General features: G+C 39.8%; 1 protein-coding gene across 1 annotated transcript in view; it reads right to left on the bottom strand.

The window, feature by feature from the left end:
* The window catches only part of LOC109426171 (uncharacterized), a 275,931-nt gene that overhangs the window by 85,316 nt on the left and 169,469 nt on the right, over positions 1–21,146 (bottom strand). Inside the window, exon 3 of the mRNA XM_062852538.1 lies at positions 12,665–13,170. Coding sequence (XP_062708522.1) covers positions 12,665–13,170 — 506 coding nt within the window. The remainder of the gene's footprint in view (positions 1–12,664; positions 13,171–21,146) is intronic.

Below are 21,146 nucleotides of genomic sequence, written 5' to 3'. Positions count from 1 at the left end.
TGTGCACTGCAGCAACTTTCACGAGAAAAAAGAGAAAATTGAACCGGAGATGCATGTCAAAAGAAAAATCGAGAAAGAATCCGGTAAATCACACACAACGTGCTAATCTGTGACATTTCTCGACGTCAAAACGTTGTCAGGCTTGCTCATTTGAATAAGCAATAAAAAATTAAGAATTGTTTTCTAATTTCATGAAATTTCGCCAAGTTTTACCAAAGCATTTGTAGGTTTTGAAATTTTGATTATTTTCAACATTTTTTTTTCTGAGAATTGTTTTACCCCGTTATCCTCTCTAGAATAAAAAAAAATAATATGTGATAAAGCATCTATTCTTGAGTAGAATAAAGAACTCTGAAAATTCTAGTCCGATCAGAGAACATCGTAGCAACGTTATTTCGAAAGGAGGTTGAGTTAGTCCGTTTTACCCTACTTTCCCTAAATGAAAAAATCTAGTAACTGCATTTCTTAGTCATCATTTTTCTGTTGAATTATTATTGAAGAAAAACCCTTGAAAGTTAAATAACGTTGTCATAATTTGCGACAACACTTCTTTAGACACTAATAATATGGGGTAAAATGCATACCCCGAGAAAAAAAAAATTTTTCGAAATTTTTTAAGTTGGCGCCTCTGGGTCACATATCAAATGAAAGCTCTTAGGTAATCCTTCAAAACGTAGTACTCAGTTTTTCATCCTAGTTCTGTTGGTACGAAAACAGGCGCCCTGAAAATCGTCAAAAAAATTATGAAAATAACCTATTTCTTCAAATTAAATATCAAAGAATATCCAACGCTTGGCTTAAATGGAAGTGCCATAGGAGTAGAGTATCCATGCAAAATTTCAGCTGAATCCGTTAACTTTTGCGGAAGTTATTGCGATTTTAGTGATTTTACCTATTTTTAGACATGAAATCTTTAAGGGCTATTTTACCCCACTTCCCCCTAACGGAAAAATCTGAAAATCGGCCAGATATCATCTTTTGTATGGAAAACCATACCCTGAAAATTTCACCTCAATCGGAGCACATCGATACAAGAAGGGGTTGCGGCTCTCGCGAACTGGCTCTTAAGCTTTCTGTGGCATGGCCATCGCATACTGACCTTATCAGCAACTATGGAGTGAAAGCATAGCGATTGCCCACGCAATGTATGTACAGGGTGTTTAAATTCCGGAGGTCATTAGGGATTACTGGTTAGCCCACTGGAATGCGGTGCAAGTTCGAGGCTGGGCGGAAATGGGTTGCATGTGGATGGTATCACTCGATTTGCGCATGCACCTACTTCATCGTCCATTCATGTCGTTCGGAGTGGTTATGGTTCGCATGTACTTATATAGGTCGTTCAATAATGACTCATTATCATTGTTATGGTCTTGATAGGATAGGAAAAACGTACTACGGGCCAGTGTGCCAGGGTGCGGTATATAATAGCTTTTAATACTAGGTACTTATGAGAAATGTATACGTTCAGACTTCGAATAAGCCGGTGTTCTGAAAAATGATATATTATTCGGAAGTTTCTCAACCGAACTTTTGCGATTGCGGCTTTGCGTTGTTCATTCGTTACACAGGTTTGTAAATTTCGACGATCTTCTAGATTTCAAACCATTTTCCGTTGTACTATTGCTATGTGTTTTGACTTCAGGTCAACTTTTCCCTATAAACCATTTAATAAATTTTGGTACAAGAATTGATCAGCTTTCCTGCAAATCGACTATTTTCTGATTAATGTACGACACTTCTTAGGACCTACCGTAGCGCCTACATCGACTTTGAACACTACCTGGAAATGGTCAAATTGCGCCCGTAATCAACAATGTATGGTTTCGACGACCGCCTTGGTATGATATAGAGCATTCGGAGGCTGCTTTCGCATATGCGCATAATCAAGAGGCAGCGTTGTCGGACGAGGATTAGCTCGATGTGGCTTCTCTAGGGCACTACACTCTTTTTATGCTCATGACTGGAACTGCATAAATTAAAAAAGTGCACAAATTAAAAAAAGGCATAAAAAGAGGAAATGCATAAATTAAGTTTGGGCCCCAAACTTTGGGGTTTAATTAGATAATCTAGTTTGCGAGAACAGGTCTTGCTACTGCGCAGTTGAGGTGCGGCTAAGGTGGTTTCCAGAAAGTTTCCGGAGAGCAAAAAAAGGGGGTTCCAAGGGGCTTCAGGGGAGTTTTAAGGGGTTGTTTTGGGGGATTTGAGTTCTGTCAAGATTTTTTCGTCCCAAGCAACACACATGTTATATAAAAGTTACGGCAGCGCATGTTTTGGTTGTATAGAAGTTTATTTTACATTATTTGAACACAATGTTAAAATTACGTCAAATAAACTTCTATACAACCAAAACTTGCGCTGTCGTAACTCTATTATAACATGTGTGTTGCTTGGGGTGTTTTCATGGGATTACGGGTAATTCTGGTGTAGTTCAATAATATTAAGTGGGTTTCAGGGGCGTTCCAAGGAGCTTTAGAAGCAATTCAAGGGATCTCAGGTGCCTTTAAAGGGCGTTGCAAGAGGTTTGAGAGGCATTTTAAGGTATTTCAGAGTCTGCTCTGAAACTTCTTGAAATCCCCCTTAAACCCCCCGGGGACCCCATGTAACGTACCTGAAAGGCTTTGAAACCCCTGAGAACTCCTCCGTTACGCTTCCGTAATGCCTCTGAATCCTCCAAAAATGCTCTGAAATGTCTTGAATTGCCTCCAAAATCCCCCTTAGACCCCCATCGGACCCCATGTAACGCACCTGAGAAGCCCCTTTAAAACTCCTCCGTAACGCTTCCGTAACGCCTCTGAATCCCACCGAAGAGGCGTCCTGAAAAGCCTCCAAAACCCCCCCTAAAACCCCCTCGGACCCCGTGTAACGCACCTTAGAGGCTCAACCCCCCCCCCCCCGGAAACTCCATCGGAACACTTTCGGAACGCCTCTGCATCCCGCAGAAAATGCTCTGAAACGTCCTGAAATGCCTTCAAAATCCCCCTTAAATCCTCTCGGACCCCATGGAACGTACCTGGGAGGCCTCAAACCCACCGAAATCTGCTCCGTAACGCTTTCGTAACGCCTTTTGTAATCGCATAAAATGCTCTGAAACGTCCTGAAATGCCTTCAAAATTCCCCTTAAACCCCCTCGAACCACATGCAACGCACCTGAGAGGCCCAAAACCTCCCGAAAACTCCTCCGTAAGGCTTTCATAACGCCTCTTAATCACGCCGAAAATGGTCTGAAACATTTTGAAATGCCTCCAAAATCCCCCTTAAACCCCCTCAGACCCCATGTTCGCACCAGAGAGGCTCCAACCCCCCCGAAAACTCCTCCGCAAGGCTTTCGTAACGCCTCTTAATTCTGCAGAAAATGCTCTGAAACGTCCTGAAATGCCTTCAAAATCCCCCTTAAACCTCCTCGGATCCCATGTAACGCACCTGAGGGGCTCCGAACCCCACGAAAACTCCTCGTAACGCTTAATTAACGCCTCTACATACTCTGAAACGTCTTGAAATGCTTCCAACATCTTTCTTAAACCCCCTCGGACCCCATGTTACGCACCTGAGAAGCTCCGAACACCCCGAAAACTCCTCCGTAACGCCTCTTAATCACGTCGAAAATGGTCTGAAATGCCTCAAAAAATCCTCCTAATCCAAAACTCTAAAAAACGCCTCCGCAACGCCTCTGAAACCAGCCTAAAATGCTCTGAGACTTCCTGAAATGACTCCGAAACTCCCTTAAGACCCACTCGGACCCCATGTAACGCACACGAGACCTTCGGAAACACCCAAAAACGAACCTGTAACCTTCCTTTGCTCTCCTCTGTAAACACCCCTTGGCCGCCGTTGCAATAGTTCCCGCCATTAATAAATATTCTTATGCACAATATTGGTTCTGAGTAGCTTTCCCTCTTCTTATGCAGGGCATAAAAAAGGTGCATAAATGGATGACGACGGTTAACGATCATATGCAGCTTCCGTTTGGATTATGTTGGGTTCAATTTCGGCAAGGGACGAAGGTGAATGTCAAATAACTTTGCGTAATGATGTCGAGTTCCCTAATGGCTCATGAACAGCACACAAATGTGAAGAAGAAATTAGATTTCCGGTGACAAATAATGTATAATTTGCGCCCTGCTCCAGGACCAAGCAATAAACGGAGTATTGTGTTGTTCTTTGCTGTGCATGCATCGCTCCTGTAGGGGTGAGTATGGCAGCATAATCCATCGCGTTCGCTATTGTCTCGAGTGAAAATCTAAACAATAGATGCGCGGGTGTTTAGTGTTCAGTATTGTGTTGTTCTTTGCTGAGTATTGTGTTGTTCTTTATAGAGAAGAATTAGATGATCGGCTTTGAACCACAAAAACCCCACAACAATTGGTGAGATCATTTCAATATTATTTATTTATAAATAATTCTACTTCAGTATATTTACTTTATAACTGTATATAAGTTGAAAATTCGCTATTTTCAACATCCTTTCATCTATTGGAAGATGCTTCAGTTCTGGGCTCTTTCTAAGTTGATGAAGGGATTTATAAATGCTTGCAAGGACTTGGCCAGGTGTGTGGAGCTGAGTGAATCTATGGCATTGTAGATAGTAGCGACATCAACAATGTCAATGGAAATATTCAACTTTGCAACTCCATCCAAGATTTGTGCAAGTATTCATGCTATGCTATGCTATGCTATGCATAAAAAAGGTGCATAAATTAAAAGTGCATAAAAATAACATGCATAAAACGAGGTTTTAGTGTACATATTTTCCAGATCACCTGTTTTGGTGGTAAGAGTCCACCAAACATTATAACTCCAATTCAAAACAGCGACTCGTACCGAGAAATTAATTATCGAAGGAGTGATTCTCGATCGTTAACGAAGGCTGTGGGGCATCTGGGCAGTGGGCACCGCTCACAGTAACTTGTCCCTTGCCTCGTTAATGCAGGGCTCTGGCGCGGCAGATATTTTACCCGTAGAACTGAGAACGCCTACCCAGACTGAGGCAGTAGTAACAATCGGACCCCGGTCAGGCGCCTCGGAAGCTGAGAAGCATGGGTCTGATAAGGCCGGACCGTCCCGGCAGTTAGAACAGGAGATTGTGACCATGTAAAGGTCCTCACTCATCACAGGTTAGGACGGTTCAGAAGAAGGATGTCCCCTGGATGTTACAGGACAGCCAAAAGGAGAGAAAGAAGAAAGAGGAAAAGGAGCTTCGGAGCACTAAGCCAAGGAAAGGTGGGAGGACAGGTGGCAAGCGCGAGGTGAGTAAAATACTCGCCATCAACACTGACGAGTCTAAGCACTCCGAGGCCTTGAAGGCGATGAGCAGCGATGCCAAGCTCGTGGATCTTGGTGCCGACGTACGCAATGTTCGACATATACGTACAGGCGAAATGATCCTCGAGCTTAGACTTCAGCTTAATGCTATTCCAGTGTCGTCAGATCAGCTACACTCGCACAATGAACCAAAGGGATCTGGCGGGGACTAGAAGGACTAGCAGACAGACTCAGTATGTTAGTGTTGGTGATCTTATATTTTTAGGCGACAATGACATCTGCCACGTTAGGTTGCAGGTCTATTTGGGGAAGGGGAAGGAAGTGATGATTACAATCGTTTGTAGCCACAGCATACCGAATATACTACTGTGTCTGCACAACATCATGCGGATGCTGGAGTGTTGGTGGAATATAATTAGCAGAGAGTTCACACAATTGGTGCGTGGATGCCAGGCGTAGAGTGAAAGATAAGAGTTTTTGTTACTCTGATTATAATAATGCGTAACACAATTCGCTTGATTTCATAACTCGTAGGCGTTACCTGATAGATTGACACTGTATTGTGAAAGTTGGAAGGAAGGGAAACGTTACTGTTCTTGCGATGGCTATGAACATGCGTATACAAGAATTGTGTATGTAGAGAGGTGAGAGAAAGTATATAGAAAGATACATAGTAGTAGGGAACGGACGGGCCAGAGATTGATTCCAGGACCTTCTACATACCTGCTGATATATTTGCCTCTGCTCCCGGTAAACCAACGGCAGATAGCTCATCTACTGTTACTGTCACCACCACCAATTCTGCCAACCCCGGTACCAACGTTACTGCCACCACCACTACCGCCTCCATCGCCACCACCGCCTCCATCACCACCAGCACCATAAATGCTATTGCCGTCGCTCCCGCCTATACTGCCCCACCAATCACCAGCACTATCGAAATTCATGAAACCGCCACCCCAACTCAAGCCCCAACCACCAGCACGTTTATCGCTGGTATCGCCTCGTCAAAACCGCCCACCGCTCCGCTCATCAATGAACAAGCTATTCAAGCTTACACGGGTACTATTCCCAAACCCCGTCGACTTAAACCCTCTACAAGCTCCGTCGCCTGCCAAACGACTACGATCCCTACAATGAATTCTCCATCAGTGAAGCACAGAATAATCGATTCCTCCAATGGTACACCATCTGCGTCTGCACCGTCGAACATCCCTCAACCTACTACATCGAGTCCATCGTCAGGTAACGCCATACCGCAGATTCCTTCTGGAATTTTGAATGCTCCTCGTTCAAGTGAAAAAACATTAAGTGTAGATGTAAATCATAGCTCCAAACATAGTTATTCTGGTGAAAATAACCTAGTATGCCCACCCGCACTTGCGATTGCTCCCCCTACATTAGCTACCATAGCCATAAAAAATGACAATTGGTTTTATATCACCCGCTTTCAGCCTCACGAAACTGAAGATAATGTTGTTAGGTATATTGCACATCATGCCAACTGTGACTCCAATCAGATTGCTTGTCAAAAACTCGTGCGCTTGAGTGACGATTCCAGACCTCTGACATTTTTATCTTTCAAGATTAATGTACCCAAACAAATCGAACAAGTTGTTCTTTCTGGCGGATTTTGGCCGGCCGGAGTCTCAATCGCGCCTTTTTTAGATCGTCGTTCCAACAGTCGCAAACCAATTGGCCCTCGTGTTCTTTATCGTTCGAAACCTTTGACACCATGGAAAAAACAGATCCCTCACACTACGCCACTTCAGACCCAAACCACTCCTGTATCTACGCACACGGTGTTGGACCAATTGCCTCCGTATCGACCTCAAGACAAACGTCGCTACCAGCAGAATACGACATCCCGAGCTCCCCAAATGATCTCCCAGCGCATAATAGGTCAACGCCCGAAAACTGCAATGTCTCGGATCCGAACCTCACTGGTCTAGATGGTATACTATGCTACTATCAGAATCTAGGGGGAATGAACACCGCTCTTTGTGACTACAGACTCGCTTGTTCCGATGCCGCTTATGATGTCTATGCCTTTACTGAGACCTGGCTCAATGACAACACTCTTTCCGAGCAAATTTTTGGCACCGCATATTCCGTTTTTCGAGTGGATCGTTCCGAGCGCACAAGTACTAAAACCTCAGGCGGAGGAGTTCTTCTGGCAGTCCGTTCTAATATAAGATGTATTTTACTTCATCCACCTAATACTGCACCAATCGAACAGTTATGGGTTGAACTGAAAACTGAAGGCCATGCCTTGTATGTTTGTGTGATCTACATTCCACCCGATCGCATTAATGATCCATCCATTTTATGCTCAGACACGTTATCTTGGATCACCTCTCGCATGTCCTTAACAGACAAGATAGTGATTTTAGGAGACTTCAACTTTCGATCAGTCCAATGGCTTCGAAGTAGTACAGGTTATCTATACCCGAACATCAGTTGTTCTTCCTTGAATTTGGTTCAAAAACAACTACTGGATGATTATAGCACTGCAGGTCTCGTACAACTTAACGCTGTTTCAAACTCCAATCATCGACTACTTGACCTTTGCTACATCAGTCAAGATCTCTTGCCAGATGTCTCTGTAGCTGAGGCTCCTGCTCCTATAGTGAAGCATGTCCGGCACCATCCTCCACTACACATATTCATTAAGAAACATATTCCATTAGAATTTGTTCCTATTAGAGAGAACACTCGTTACCAATTTTGGAAAACGGATTTTGAGAAAATGAACCGTTTCCTTAGTTCGATTGATTGGACTACCTTGTTACATGATTTAAATACTGACACATCCGTTGACGCCTTCACCTTTATTGTCAAATATGCTATCGATCAATGTACTCCTAAAGTTGTCAACAAAGCGCCTATAAATCCTCCTTGGTCTAATCACGTTCTGAAAAAGTCAAAATCACGTAAAAGATCAGCTCTCAAGAGATATTCTAAACACCGCAGTAACTCTTTGAAATCCTACTATAATACATGCAGTTACAGGTATAAGATTTTGAACAAAAAACTTTACCACGCCTACCTTCGTCGAATCCAAGGTAATATTAAAAACAATCCCAAAAAATTCTGGTCATATATTGACGATCAACGTAAGGAAAAGGGCCTACCATCAACTATGAGCTTAGGTAACAATCAAGCTCACTCAATTCAAGACATTTGTGAACTTTTTCGTCAACAATTCGCTGCTGTCTTTGTGAATGAGGATCTCACACAAAATCAAGTAAATGATGCTGCTTCGAAAGTTCCTCATCGTCCAGCTGCCGGTCCACATCCATACATAACTGAATCAACAATCGAATCCGCTTGCGCTCAACTTAAGACGTCTACAAATCCCGGGCCTGATGGCATTCCTGCCATTATACTCAAACGATGTTACACTTCTCTTGCGACACCATTAGCCGTCATTTTCAATCGCTCCATAATTTCTGGCCTATTCCCAAGTAACTGGAAGAAATCATTCGTGTTCCCTGTCTATAAGAAAGGCAAAAAGGATAATATTGTCAACTACCGAGGAATCGCAGCTTTGTGTGCTACGTCCAAACTATTCGAACTCGTCGTATTGGGGTTTCTCAAACATAATTGTGCCAACTACGTCTCTCAGACTCAACATGGATTCATCGAAAAACGCTCAACATCCACAAACCTAGTTGCCTATACGTCATTTATTGTGAAATCTATGGAGGATCACAAGCAGGTCGATGCAATTTACACCGACTTCTCGGCTGCTTTCGATAAAGTCAACCACCAAATCATGGTAGCCAAGCTTAAACGCCTTGGGATTAATGGCAGTCTTTTAGACTGGCTTCACTCTTATTTAGTTGGTCGAACTATGTCAGTCAAAATAGGTGACACAACGTCTGCTCCTTTTCGTGTCGCTTCTGGTGTACCGCAGGGTAGCCATATTGGACCTTTCTTATTCTTACTTTATTTGAATGATGTAAACGATGAACTCAAATGTTTAAAACTATCATATGCTGACGATTTCAAACTGTATTTTGAAATAACCTGTTACCGCGACACCACAGTTCTACAGAACGAGCTAGATAAATTCACTTCCTGGTGCTGTCTAAATCGTATGTGCTTGAATCCGTCAAAATGCTCAGTTATTTCGTTTGGAAGGAAGAGGTCTCTGATACAATACGATTACACCATCGCTGGAGAACAGCTAAATAGGGTCTCGTCGATTAAGGACTTAGGTGTTGTTCTGGACAGTAAACTTGATTTCAAAGATCATATAGGGTATGTAACTTCCAAAGCGTCTAAATGCCTAGGCTTTATCTTTCGTGCTGCTAAACATTTCACGGACATTTACTGTCTAAAGGCTTTATACTGCTCTCTAGTCCGTTCCACACTCGAGTACGCGATTGTCGTTTGGGCTCCTTACTATAGAAATAGCGTCAACCAAATAGAATCCATCCAACGCAGATTCATTCGCTTTGCACTCCGTCACTTACACTGGAACGACCCCCTCAATCTTCCTCGTTATGAAGATCGGTGTTTACTGATCGATCTACCGATCCTCGAAAACCGACGTAATGTCATTAAGGCTTGTTTCGTATCTGATGTGCTACAGTCTCGTATTGATTGTCCTAGTATCTTGAATTTGTTAAATATTGATATTCGTCGTCGTAATCTCCGTTCGCACAGTTTTCTTCGTCTTCCTACTTCTCGTACCAATTATGGCCACAACGAACCCATTGCCAATATGTCTCGTTTGTTTAATCAGTGCTATCACGTTTTCGATTTTAATTTGTCACGTCCAGTAATAAAAAGATTGTTTAATGAAGTATTTGTACGGAATAGGTAGGCTTGTTAAGTGGTGTATAAATTTAAGTTTAAGTTTAAGAGTATATAAGTGTATATTAGCCGTAAGTAATCTTTGTCATCATTTGGATTTGTAATTTCTGTTGATGCGAAAAGATGAGGAGGTTTTGCGCCCATTTGAGAGAGAGCTAAATTGATTGTTCAGCTCAAACGGGCTTTTCCCTGCTCCAAATAAAAGATAAAAGATAAAAGATAAAAGAACTAATCAGAGGCGGTAGCCACTAGACCACCAAGCTCATCAGAAATGATCCACGGGCTTAAGCGCGATAAACCCCGTAAGAGCGTCCCTTATAGATGTTTGGCGGAAGAGGTCTTTAGTGATGATGTTGAGGTAAGGGTTCTCACAGCAGATGTGACGACTCTAAAGGTCAAATACTTAGACGAGTTCACAGAGGCAGGAGAGTTTGTCACGGAGCTGCGGCAACCGTGTGAGGTGCAGCGGTTCGGCTACGGAAAGGCTCGGCAGGGACATAGCCTTGGTTCTGCTACCTGTGGTAAACGCAAAGAAGTCCGATATAGTTGAAGGCTGGTGGACGGTGGACTGGGCATACACGAACCATCGGAGGTTTGCTTCAACTCGTGGAACAGCAAAGACCCTGACAAATGCAAACTTTGTAGGTGATGTGGAGGTGAAGGTGAATACCATAAGGCACCGAGCTGCACTAATCTTCCAAAGTAGCAGATTTGCTATGGGAATTCCGGGTTCTCGACGGGAAGTACAAGGACCCGTTGACGCAACGCAGCAACGCACAGCAGTCACTGAGTGGGGGACGGATATCACCGGGGCTGTCCATTAATTACGTCAGGGTTTATTGGGGAGGAGGGTTTGAGAAATCTTACGCGCCTTACAAAAATGTTTGGGTTCTCTTGCAAAAAATCTTACAAGAGGGGCAGGGGGTGTCGTAAAAATGTGAAATTTATTTTTCGTTATAAATGGACAGCTCCTCGGTGGATGCATACCGAGTACCCGCTGATGACAACGGGTAAATACCCAGTCCAGGAGTTGGTACCTATGTACATCCTATGAGGGTTTAGTGATGCGTGAAGTTGATGCCTGCGACGTCGTGTGACAAGAGGTGTAATCGCTCCTATCAACTAGTCTCCTGAGATGCTGGAGAGATTTTGAAAGACTACGTCACATAGTCTTCAGTTATGTTGCTGGTCTTTCAGTCTTCTGGGAGAATCGAAACAACTATATGTTTTCTTGATCCGATGTTTCGGTCCTTATTGGACCTTTATCAAGGATTCGAACGTGTTGTTGTTTTTTTCGTTATCATGTTTGTTTGAACAGTTAACCGTCATTTATGTTTAGTTTGCCAGAAATGTTTTTACTTTAGGAAAACTAGTTTGAAAATATAATATCGGAATCTATCCCACTGTGTGTTGCACTGGCGCAATTTTTCAAAATGACACTTTTGAATCCTTGAAAAAGGTCCAATGAGGACCGAAACGTCGGATCAAGAAAACATATAGTTGTTTCGATTCTCCTAGAAGACTGAAAAGCCAGCAACATAACCAAAGACATACAACATACAGTCGATCACCTAAGATGCGTCAGATAGTTATAAAAATTTAAAAATGGTAATTTCTGCATACATTGGCCAAGTTTGCCCATACTAACTTCAAGCACGTTCAGCGTTCCCTTACACTTGATTTATTTCGTTCAAATTTTAACCGTAGGTTCTTGGAGTTCAGTACAACAGATTCAGAGCTAAGACTAAGCTAAGTGAAATAATCACCATCTTTATAAATATTTCCATACTTATGGAGTACTGATACACTGAACACCAATAGCGCATTTATCTTTTCTTTCGAAAGCCCCGCCCATCCCAAAATGCATGACTTTTTTTTCTGAAAATGCATAAAATTACACTAGTTTACAAAATAAAACGAAAGTCGTGAACTTCCGTCAACGACCAAAATTTTCGCAGCATAATTTAGTGCTGATTTTGAAACCGTGCTTCAAAAAATTTAAAGTAGAACAGTTTTTGAGTTTTAGCTCAATATCGAGTTTTACAACTTTTTAAAATATAGAATTTAATAAAATTCAAAAATCTTGCGTTTTGTTCAACCATATTTAAATCTCTATCCATAAATTAAAAGCTGAATATAATACAATTCGATCATCTGAATGCAGGATTTGCGTCAGATTGATGAAATTCAAGATATTGGCGAGTTTTGGGGACGATCTCCTTAAATTTTAGCAAATTTTCCAAAAATATATGAAGAAATGTATTTTTTTAAATATGAAAAAACAATTGAAAAAATATTTCTCAACGTTTATTTGACATATCATATGTAGGCGAGTTACAGTAAAAATTTCAGCCTAATAGGAGCATTGATTACGGAGAATGAGATGTTTGAAGTGAGTGACTTTGCTTAAAAATAGAAGAAAAATCGATTTCAAAACATGAACCTTGTATGGAAAGTCGAAAAAATTTCCGCTCTACTGTAATTTTTTTCTTTCGCGTTTTCGAACTCAGGGCATGATTCTACACCAAAAACGACCATCAGCTTACCGAGTTCAAAAATGCTGTAAACTAGTGTTACCTACCTAGCAAATGTGCCCGGAACATAATAACATCACGCAGTGATACTTCCTCGTTGCGATACAGTATCTGGAACACACGTGAGGCGCCACAGTCGTCGATGATTGTAGCATTGGAGCCCGTCGTGCCTGCCGTAGCCGTTGGAGATCCGCTTAGGCCGCCGCTACTACTGCCTCCGATGCCACTGGTGCTGCTGGTAGTGCCTGCATTGCAAGCATTCGAAGAATTAGTGGAATTGGGTGTGTTGGCGCTACTGGATGCCGATCCCGGCTGTCCGTTATTGCTGCCCGTGCCATTGCTGGCGGTGCATCCACTAGCACCGCTCCCGATACTAGTTCCGCCTCCAACTCCACCTCCACCGATACCGCTACTGCTGCTGGGTGGAGCCGATGATGCCGAGACATTACTCGCAGATGAAGGCACTCCCGTGGTCGTTGCGTCTGGCAGACAGGTCTCCACCTGTACCGGCAACCGGGGTGATACTCTCAATGAACATCGAACTTGATATAATCTGAAAGAAGGGGAAAAAAGAGACCGGAAGGAAAGTGTCATAAAATGCCACAGGCTATTATTGTCTGGGGAGTTTATTGCGAATTGAGCGCAACGACGGAGAATGTTATGCTTCGATAAAATCATTCAGATGGATATTTTCAAAAGATTGAACCGATTTAAATCAATATTTGTCCGGACCAATAAATGCAGTGAAATGGTAAAGCTTATATGAAACAATTTCAAATAATATACTAGGGTACTTATTCTGGACCCCTTTAGATGAAATTTGCTTTGATCTTTACCAACGATTGCGCAACGAGTTCTATATATTTCCTGCAGAAATTGCTTTTGGAATTCTTTTGGTAATGCATTTGACCCTGGTAATTTCTTTCGAAGATTCTTTTCAATGCCATTGGAATTCCATCGGCAGTTTCTTTGATGAATCTTTCGGTCATTCTTTTGAAAATACCTTGCGATTTTTTTTAAAATTACTTTTGTGTGTTTTTTTAGAATTCATACGAAAGTTGCTTTGAGAGTGTCCTCGACAAATCCTTTACAACTTGCTATGAAAAATTCTTCAGCAATATCATTAGCAATTTCTCTGAACATTTCTCAGACAATTTTCTTTACTAACTTCTTTATTTATTACTTTGGAAACTTTGTCGGTAATTCGTTTGGCAACCCTTTTGGGCTTCCATTGGCAATTTTATTTGGGGTTATTTTCGTGAGTTTCTTTGAGTATTTTTTTTTTCAAATGTTTCGCAATTCTTTCGAAACTTGCTTTTAAAATCACGACTCGTTTAATGCTTCCAGTGAGCTATTCGCTCTTTGAAGGAAGCACGTGACACAGCCGAAAACATTTCCTGACAGCTGCGGCGGGAATCGATCCCGCGCTGCTCCTCAGCACGATGCGCACAAATGCTTGGTGACACTAGCCACACGTCCATTTATTTTGTAATCTATGACTTACTTTGACAATTCTTAAATGAATTCCATTCGCAACTTTTTCGGAAAATTTTTCAGCAATTTCCTTGGAAATTGATTCTTAAGAAATTTTATGGAGGGAATCGCGCCACTTGGGCGGTGGCTTCTATATTTGTCTGTTTTCCACTATAACTCAGTCAAATTTAAAGCAATTGACACAACTTTTGGAATGTGGTGAGATAGGTATAGTATCTACCCGTGTACAACATTTCATGTCAATTGGTTCAAAATTGACTAAATTATAGTGGAAAACAGACGAATATAGAAGCCACTGCCCAAGTGGCGCGATACCCGAAATTCTTTGGAAATTTGTCGGGCAGTTTTCATTTGGAAACTATTTAGACATTTCTCACACGGGACCGAGCAAATGATAGTATTGATTTCATATTGAAGAGCTTTTTCACTCGTTTATTTGGAAGGTCCGGGCACCACATGGGCATCCCTGATAAAAATATACAATAAAATCGCCATAAACTTCCATTGAATAATGATAAAGTTGATTGTTCAACAACAAATCATATTGTGTACGTATTTTCCTGCTGAAAATTATGTATTGGAACTACAATATGTACACAATAAAATGAATGGCACTAGAAATTTCAATAATAAAAACACCATAAATTGAATGGTAGTTGACTTGAATTTGCTCCAGAAAATTTGGATTTTTTTTATGGTAAAGATACATAACAACCCCCATTTGCTATTGTAAAAGTGACATTTACAATACATGCTATGGTGGAAAACCATAGGGTCTGTTGTTACTCTATCGTTTTAAACAATTGAAATCATGGTAACTACCATTCATTTCAGCGTGTTGTTACAACACATTCTGTTGTATCTCTATGATCTTTTTTATCAGGAATAACTGAGCTAAAATCATTTCATCATTTTGTTTTGGATATTGACACATAGATTTAACACTGGCCCATTTTTTACTGCCTTAATACTATGCTAGTTTGGTAAGCCGAAGTACTCGCGGATGCTTCGAGGGTAGGGATAATCAAAATCTAAAATTGCAAAAGAGGGATTTAGGGGTCCTAAACTAAATTATTTGTTGATTTATACTGACTAAATTATTTGCTGATTTATACATGCTGATAACATGAGTACCAATCCAAATATTGTCAAAGGATTTATGAAAAATCAGTACTGGGTGGACCTCTATAAAACTGCGTGACACAATTTTGGTTCAACAAATGTTAACATAAAGTTAAATAACTTCAAACCCTAAAGAATTGAAAATACCATTTTGGGGCAAAATTGATCAGCATACAATTAAACATCAGTTAAAATTGTAAATCGGCTTATCCACTTAATTTTGACTTTTCGAACACGAATAACGTGTCAAACTCTTACAACTTGGGAATTTGACTGTTCAAAAGTTAAATTAAACTTTGATATTGACTCTTGAACGCAATTTTATATGAAATAAGCGAGTTCAGCCACATTAAATTACTTTTTAAACAAAATACAATAGTATAATAACTGATTCTTGTCTAGAATAGGTACAAAACATCACAATAAAGGTTCCATAAAATTGTTAACACAGAAAGTTCAAAGGTGATACTAGTGGCAATTGATTGTTTAATACCAACGGTATCATTTAAGTAATTATTACATTGAAAAACCTTTAAAAAAGTAATGCAAGACTAACTTTTTCTAAAAACTTAAAAGTGCACACTCATCTTTAGGCATCCATGAACTGAATGACGTAAGAACTTTATGATCATAACGACGTATAGAAGTTGCTAGAATTGAATTACAATGTAGTCCCTGATTGATCAATTTCACCCCGCCGATCAATTTGACCCCGGTTTACGGTACATTAAAACATTGATGGAACAAATTGTCCTAATCTGTAACGTAACCAAAAAGAATGGACTTTATCGGTAGACAATGACAAGTAGAGGACAAACGGAAGAGGGTGACAACAGACGAATAACAAAACCAAATGGCGGACAACGAAAACAAGAAACGTACTACATATATCAAACTCTGAACAACCTTATATATGAGATTCATGTATTCCAAATCAAGGGCACTTCTCTAACGAGTTTCTGTTGTTTTCCTCGGAACCGGAGAATCATTTTTTTTGCCTGTTTTAACTAGATTTTTAGCCCTAGGCTAGTTCATCTCGGGACCCACGCTTTACTTCCCTTTCGAAGGAAGAACACACATTTTGCGAATTGAGCTTTTAAATTTTGAAAAATATATTATATTTTAGTATTATACGTAGAGCATCTTTTCCTGAGCCACTATGATTTTTTTTCAGATTTTTAAACTTTATTTTGATACCTAAATTTCAGAGAGATTTTTTTCATATCATCTTTTGACGGCTGGGTAACTGCTTGACAGCTCTGTCCAGTGCAAAATGTGACGAGGGGTGATTTGACAAATCGCTCTCATATAAATTTCGAATTGATTTTTAAATACCGTTTAAGAAGCCAATTTCATGTAGCTCAGATATGACCTCACGATGCTCATCGCATGCTCACATGGTTCAATATCCTGGTAAATAACGCTGCAGACACAGAGATTGGTTTCCGAGAGCTCAATACGGAAGGTATGTGCGTTTAACAAATAGTGGTTGGACATCATTCGAGACACCACACGAATATAATCGTGGCCAGCCCTGTCGTCCTCCTTAGTCACGGTTAGTCGACGACTAAGGAGCTTTATTTTTAAGCCAAAAAAGATTTTTTTCAAACTAACCATGTAAAATGGTTACCCTGATAAAAAGTATCATAAAAATACGATAAATTTTATTGTTACAACACCATTTTTTCGAAAAATATTCACCATTAAACATATTGTAATTTACACAACACACTCACCATCATCCCTATTGTTCTATACCATTCGGCGAATGGTAAATGGCACTTTTACAATAAAAAATGGTGGTCGTTATGTATCTTAACCATAAAATTTTGAGAAAATTTTCATACACTTTTTCGCGAAAAACAATAGAATGTATTGTGTTTTTATGAGACATTTTTAGGGCAATTTTCAAAAGATGACAGTATATCTTAATGTTTTTCCATTGTTCTTACAATATAAATACAATTAATTGAATGGCGTCAAATGAATCGTTGTTACAATAAAAATACAATAATATTTGTTGTTATTTGTAAGCAGTTTTCGCTTTTGAAAATCCATAGAATTTATAATTCCCGCTAACATTTATATCCAGCATTTACGAGCACTAACGTCCGCCAGAATGATATGCACATTTTATGATAAGAATCAAACACTCTGATGTCTGTCTGGTATGTATTGCTTGGCAGCTGTTGATAAGAACTATCTTCAATCTTTTCAAATAACTGCCAAATATCACAAGTCAGACCTCAGGTCGTATGATCCATACCATACCGTTCACAATTCATGTGACCATTAGTATCTGTAAATGCAGAAGAAAAATGTTACCGAGAAATATGAATTCTTTGGTTTTTCAAAGGCGAAATCTGTTTACATAACAACAAATATTATTGCATGTTTATTTTAACATCGGTTCAATTGACCCCATTAAACTAATTGTATTTGTATTGTTATCAATGGTAGATTACTATTTACTAAATTCCTTTAATTTATTGGAAAACATTAGAAAAATCATTGTTCATCTTTTTATTGTCTTAACATCCTCACTTGGCTAAACCTGCTTTTCAGCTAGTTTTCTATAAGTACTTCCTCAGTTATTCATTGAGAGCTTCCTCTGCCAACACGGCTTGACGTCTGTCAGTTTTAGCGAATAACATTCGATAACCGAAACATCTACTGTACTCAAATTTAAAACGAAAACTATAAAAAATATGTCAAGTGATTTTGTATTTGATTATACAAACATTATCCAAGCAACAATAATACTTATTGTTATTCATTTGTTACAAATTGTTTTTAAGTGTAATTGAGAAATAAACTCTTTTTTAATAAAAAAAGTCCATGAGAACTTTGCAGGCACTTTTGCAACTATTTAAAAACAACTTAAATTAATTTTTACTGATAGTAACTTTAAATTATTATAGAACTATTGAAAAACAATCGAATCAATCAGTCACTAATAAAGCTAATGTTCACTTATTGTACGAACTATATGGGCTTGATTTCTATTGTAAATAGTAACAATATATCTACTATGTGTTTTATTGTGAACAATAAAACCAGTCATTTGTTAATAATATTTACCATGTAATGAATGGTAATTTTTTATCCGGGTAGTGTGATTATAATCACCACCCACGCTCTCTAACCCCACGTCTCCACTAGACAGAAATGTCTTGCCATTTTGCTGCCAGAAAGAGAAAATGTACCAGAAATGATCAACACCGCTGCCTTCCATGCAAACAGCGACAGAACATTTCTGTCATGACACATCTGTCCAGCAAAATGGCAAGACATTTCTGTCTAGTGGAGACGTCGGGTAAAATAAAAACTCTCATTTTTGAGTAGCGCCCATGCCGCACAGGGACTGTGTTGGAAACACGCATTTTTTTAAATAGCTCGTACGATTACATTTTTGCAAAATATCTATATTTTTCGGTATTTGAAGGTGGTTTATAAAACCAGTGAGGTTACCATGTCAAAATTATTGCAAAATACATGCTCATGTAAGCGTACGAGCAATTTTGAAAAAATGTGTGTTTCCAACACAGTCATGTGCGGCATGGGTGTTTACTAAAAATGTGCAGGCCGAACACATTTTTGAGCGTAGCCGTTTTTGCGTGCGTGGTGCACATTTTCTAAAAAAAATCACTTCACTTCACTTAACGACCACCCCCTCAGGAAGCAAAATTTAATAAAACGTTATTTTTGACCATTTTGGGTGTTCAGTGTTAACGCCCTGACCATACCAGATTGAGTGTAAATGGGTTTTGGCAAAAGTCGGTACCCACGACCACCCCCTCAGGAGGCAAAATTTAATAAAACGTTATTTTTGACCATTTTGGGTGTTCAGTGTTAACGCCCTGACCATACCAGATTGAGTGTAAATGGGTTTTGGCAAAAGTCGATACCCACGACCACCCCCTCAGGAAGCAAAATTTAATGAAACGTTCTTTGAGAGCATTTTGGGCAATTCAAATTGACAAAAAAAATTTGAATCGTGACCCAAATCCTGCTCTTTGATCCATAGAGGCACAACATTGCAGCAAGAACCTAACCTCATCGAATTCTCATACGATTTGTAAACATTGCCCTCAATTTTTTCTTTTGAGGGCAAGGATGGCTTTATGGACCGACGCCGAAGGAGAGAAAGAGAATGAGACAATGATGACGTCAGCGTGCAAGCGCTCATGGCTTCTTCGACACGTGTGGGATGAGAAGAGTGCAACCATCTACCCATCTCTCCATCTCTTCATTTGTGTTGCCAGCTGATCAAGGTCTTTTGACGGGCCAATGCAAAAAACATCGAAGGCGATTTGACGCTCGTAAATATAACTTTCGTTAGCGCCCACTAGGCCAGAGAGCGCGCTTTCTTATTGCCCTGAATGTGAAGCAATGTGAAGGGACCCAAGCTATGATGATGGTGCATGGGCGTTTGGACAAATTGAGTGCTTGGTGTATTAGGAGAGCTTTGAATGATTGCACAGCGCAACATTATTTTAACATATGGTAAAACAAAATAACGAGTCCTTAATTTAGATGTCCATTGATCAATTTATCCATTGAATGCTTAAAAAATATATTTCCATGCTTAATGGCTTGCAGTTAAAAAAAACCCAAAATCGCATATTTTACCCTATAAATTGAGGTATAGCTCAAAATTGTGACGTGATGGAATAAATCTGAGCCCGGATTCGGATTCAGCTGCCAAAAATCTGTCAGAGACACATAAGTTTGCTCTTGAGACAGACTAATTTTTGTTACGCTGTGTTGTAATTGATTTTAGAAATAACTTAGGGTAAGAACATCGAAATACTGAACGTGAATTGTAAAATCAAATTTATCAACTATCCAGAATAAAAACATAGTTTTCCTGTGTTGGGGTGTCTAACTGTCCAGCTATATTTAGTCGGAAGTTTTTGAAATACATTAGGTTTTCTTCCAATTTTCCGGAACTCATGAAAAATCTTCTCATGCATAACGACAGGTCTGTGAGAAAGCTTCAACGAGCTGGATCACCAACGCGGAGCTCCATTGACAATATCATCAAAAGTTGATAGCGGCAGACATTCGTGAGCGAAAGTGGAGTTGGGTCAGCCACATTCTACGCAGGGTTGAGAACGAAATCTGCATCGACTAGAATCTGGCGGGACAACGACAACACGTTAAGCTTTATCTGGGCACACCAGCTCATTTACTCCGCATGTCATGGATATTGGAAAATAGGGACTGTAACATATATGAAAACATGTCATATCTCATAGGACGAAACAAAACCTTCGAATAGATTTCGGTTCGATTTGAGTGCTCCACCTGTTCATCCGGCAGGGTGTTTTATCTTATAGACTGTTCCAGAAATTATAAATACACTTTGTTTTTCTAATAAAAATATGTGTTTCGATGATTTTAACCAATTGTTTTCACAATACAGTATATTGCATTCCACATTTTTACGTTTCATATAAACTGTCATGAGATTTTGAAAAACAATCGAGTTCTTCAATTATTTACTTCATGCTTGAAAATTTAATTTGCACAAGGATGTTTTCAACATTATTTCTTACTAAATTTTAAAAATTATCTTACTCTTTATCACATTTGCTACCTCAATAGCTTGCCGTCATCAAAACCTGGGAAAAAATCATGAGGCTTTTTCCGTAGAATTTTGATGAGATCAACTTTCTTATTTTTTCAAGGTTTTTCGGCAACGTAAGAACTTCAAAACAGTTTTTAAGCGTATATTAACACATTTAATTACAACTAGGTCATCCTATCCTTCAGATGGCAATGCTGGTCATACTATCAAAGCGAATGTAATAAACAGTTGAGGTATTAGTTTGTTTTACGTTTGTTTCAGCTACTGGTGTTCAAAATGTTTCTACTTTTTTCTTGCATTATGAAGGCTTTTAATGATGA

The sequence above is a fragment of the Aedes albopictus genome, chromosome 2, assembly GCF_035046485.1.
Source record: "Aedes albopictus strain Foshan chromosome 2, AalbF5, whole genome shotgun sequence".
Classification (NCBI taxonomy): Eukaryota; Metazoa; Arthropoda; class Insecta; order Diptera; family Culicidae; genus Aedes; species Aedes albopictus.
Note: the sequence above shows the minus strand (reverse complement) of the source record. Positions and strands in the feature narration are given on the sequence as shown.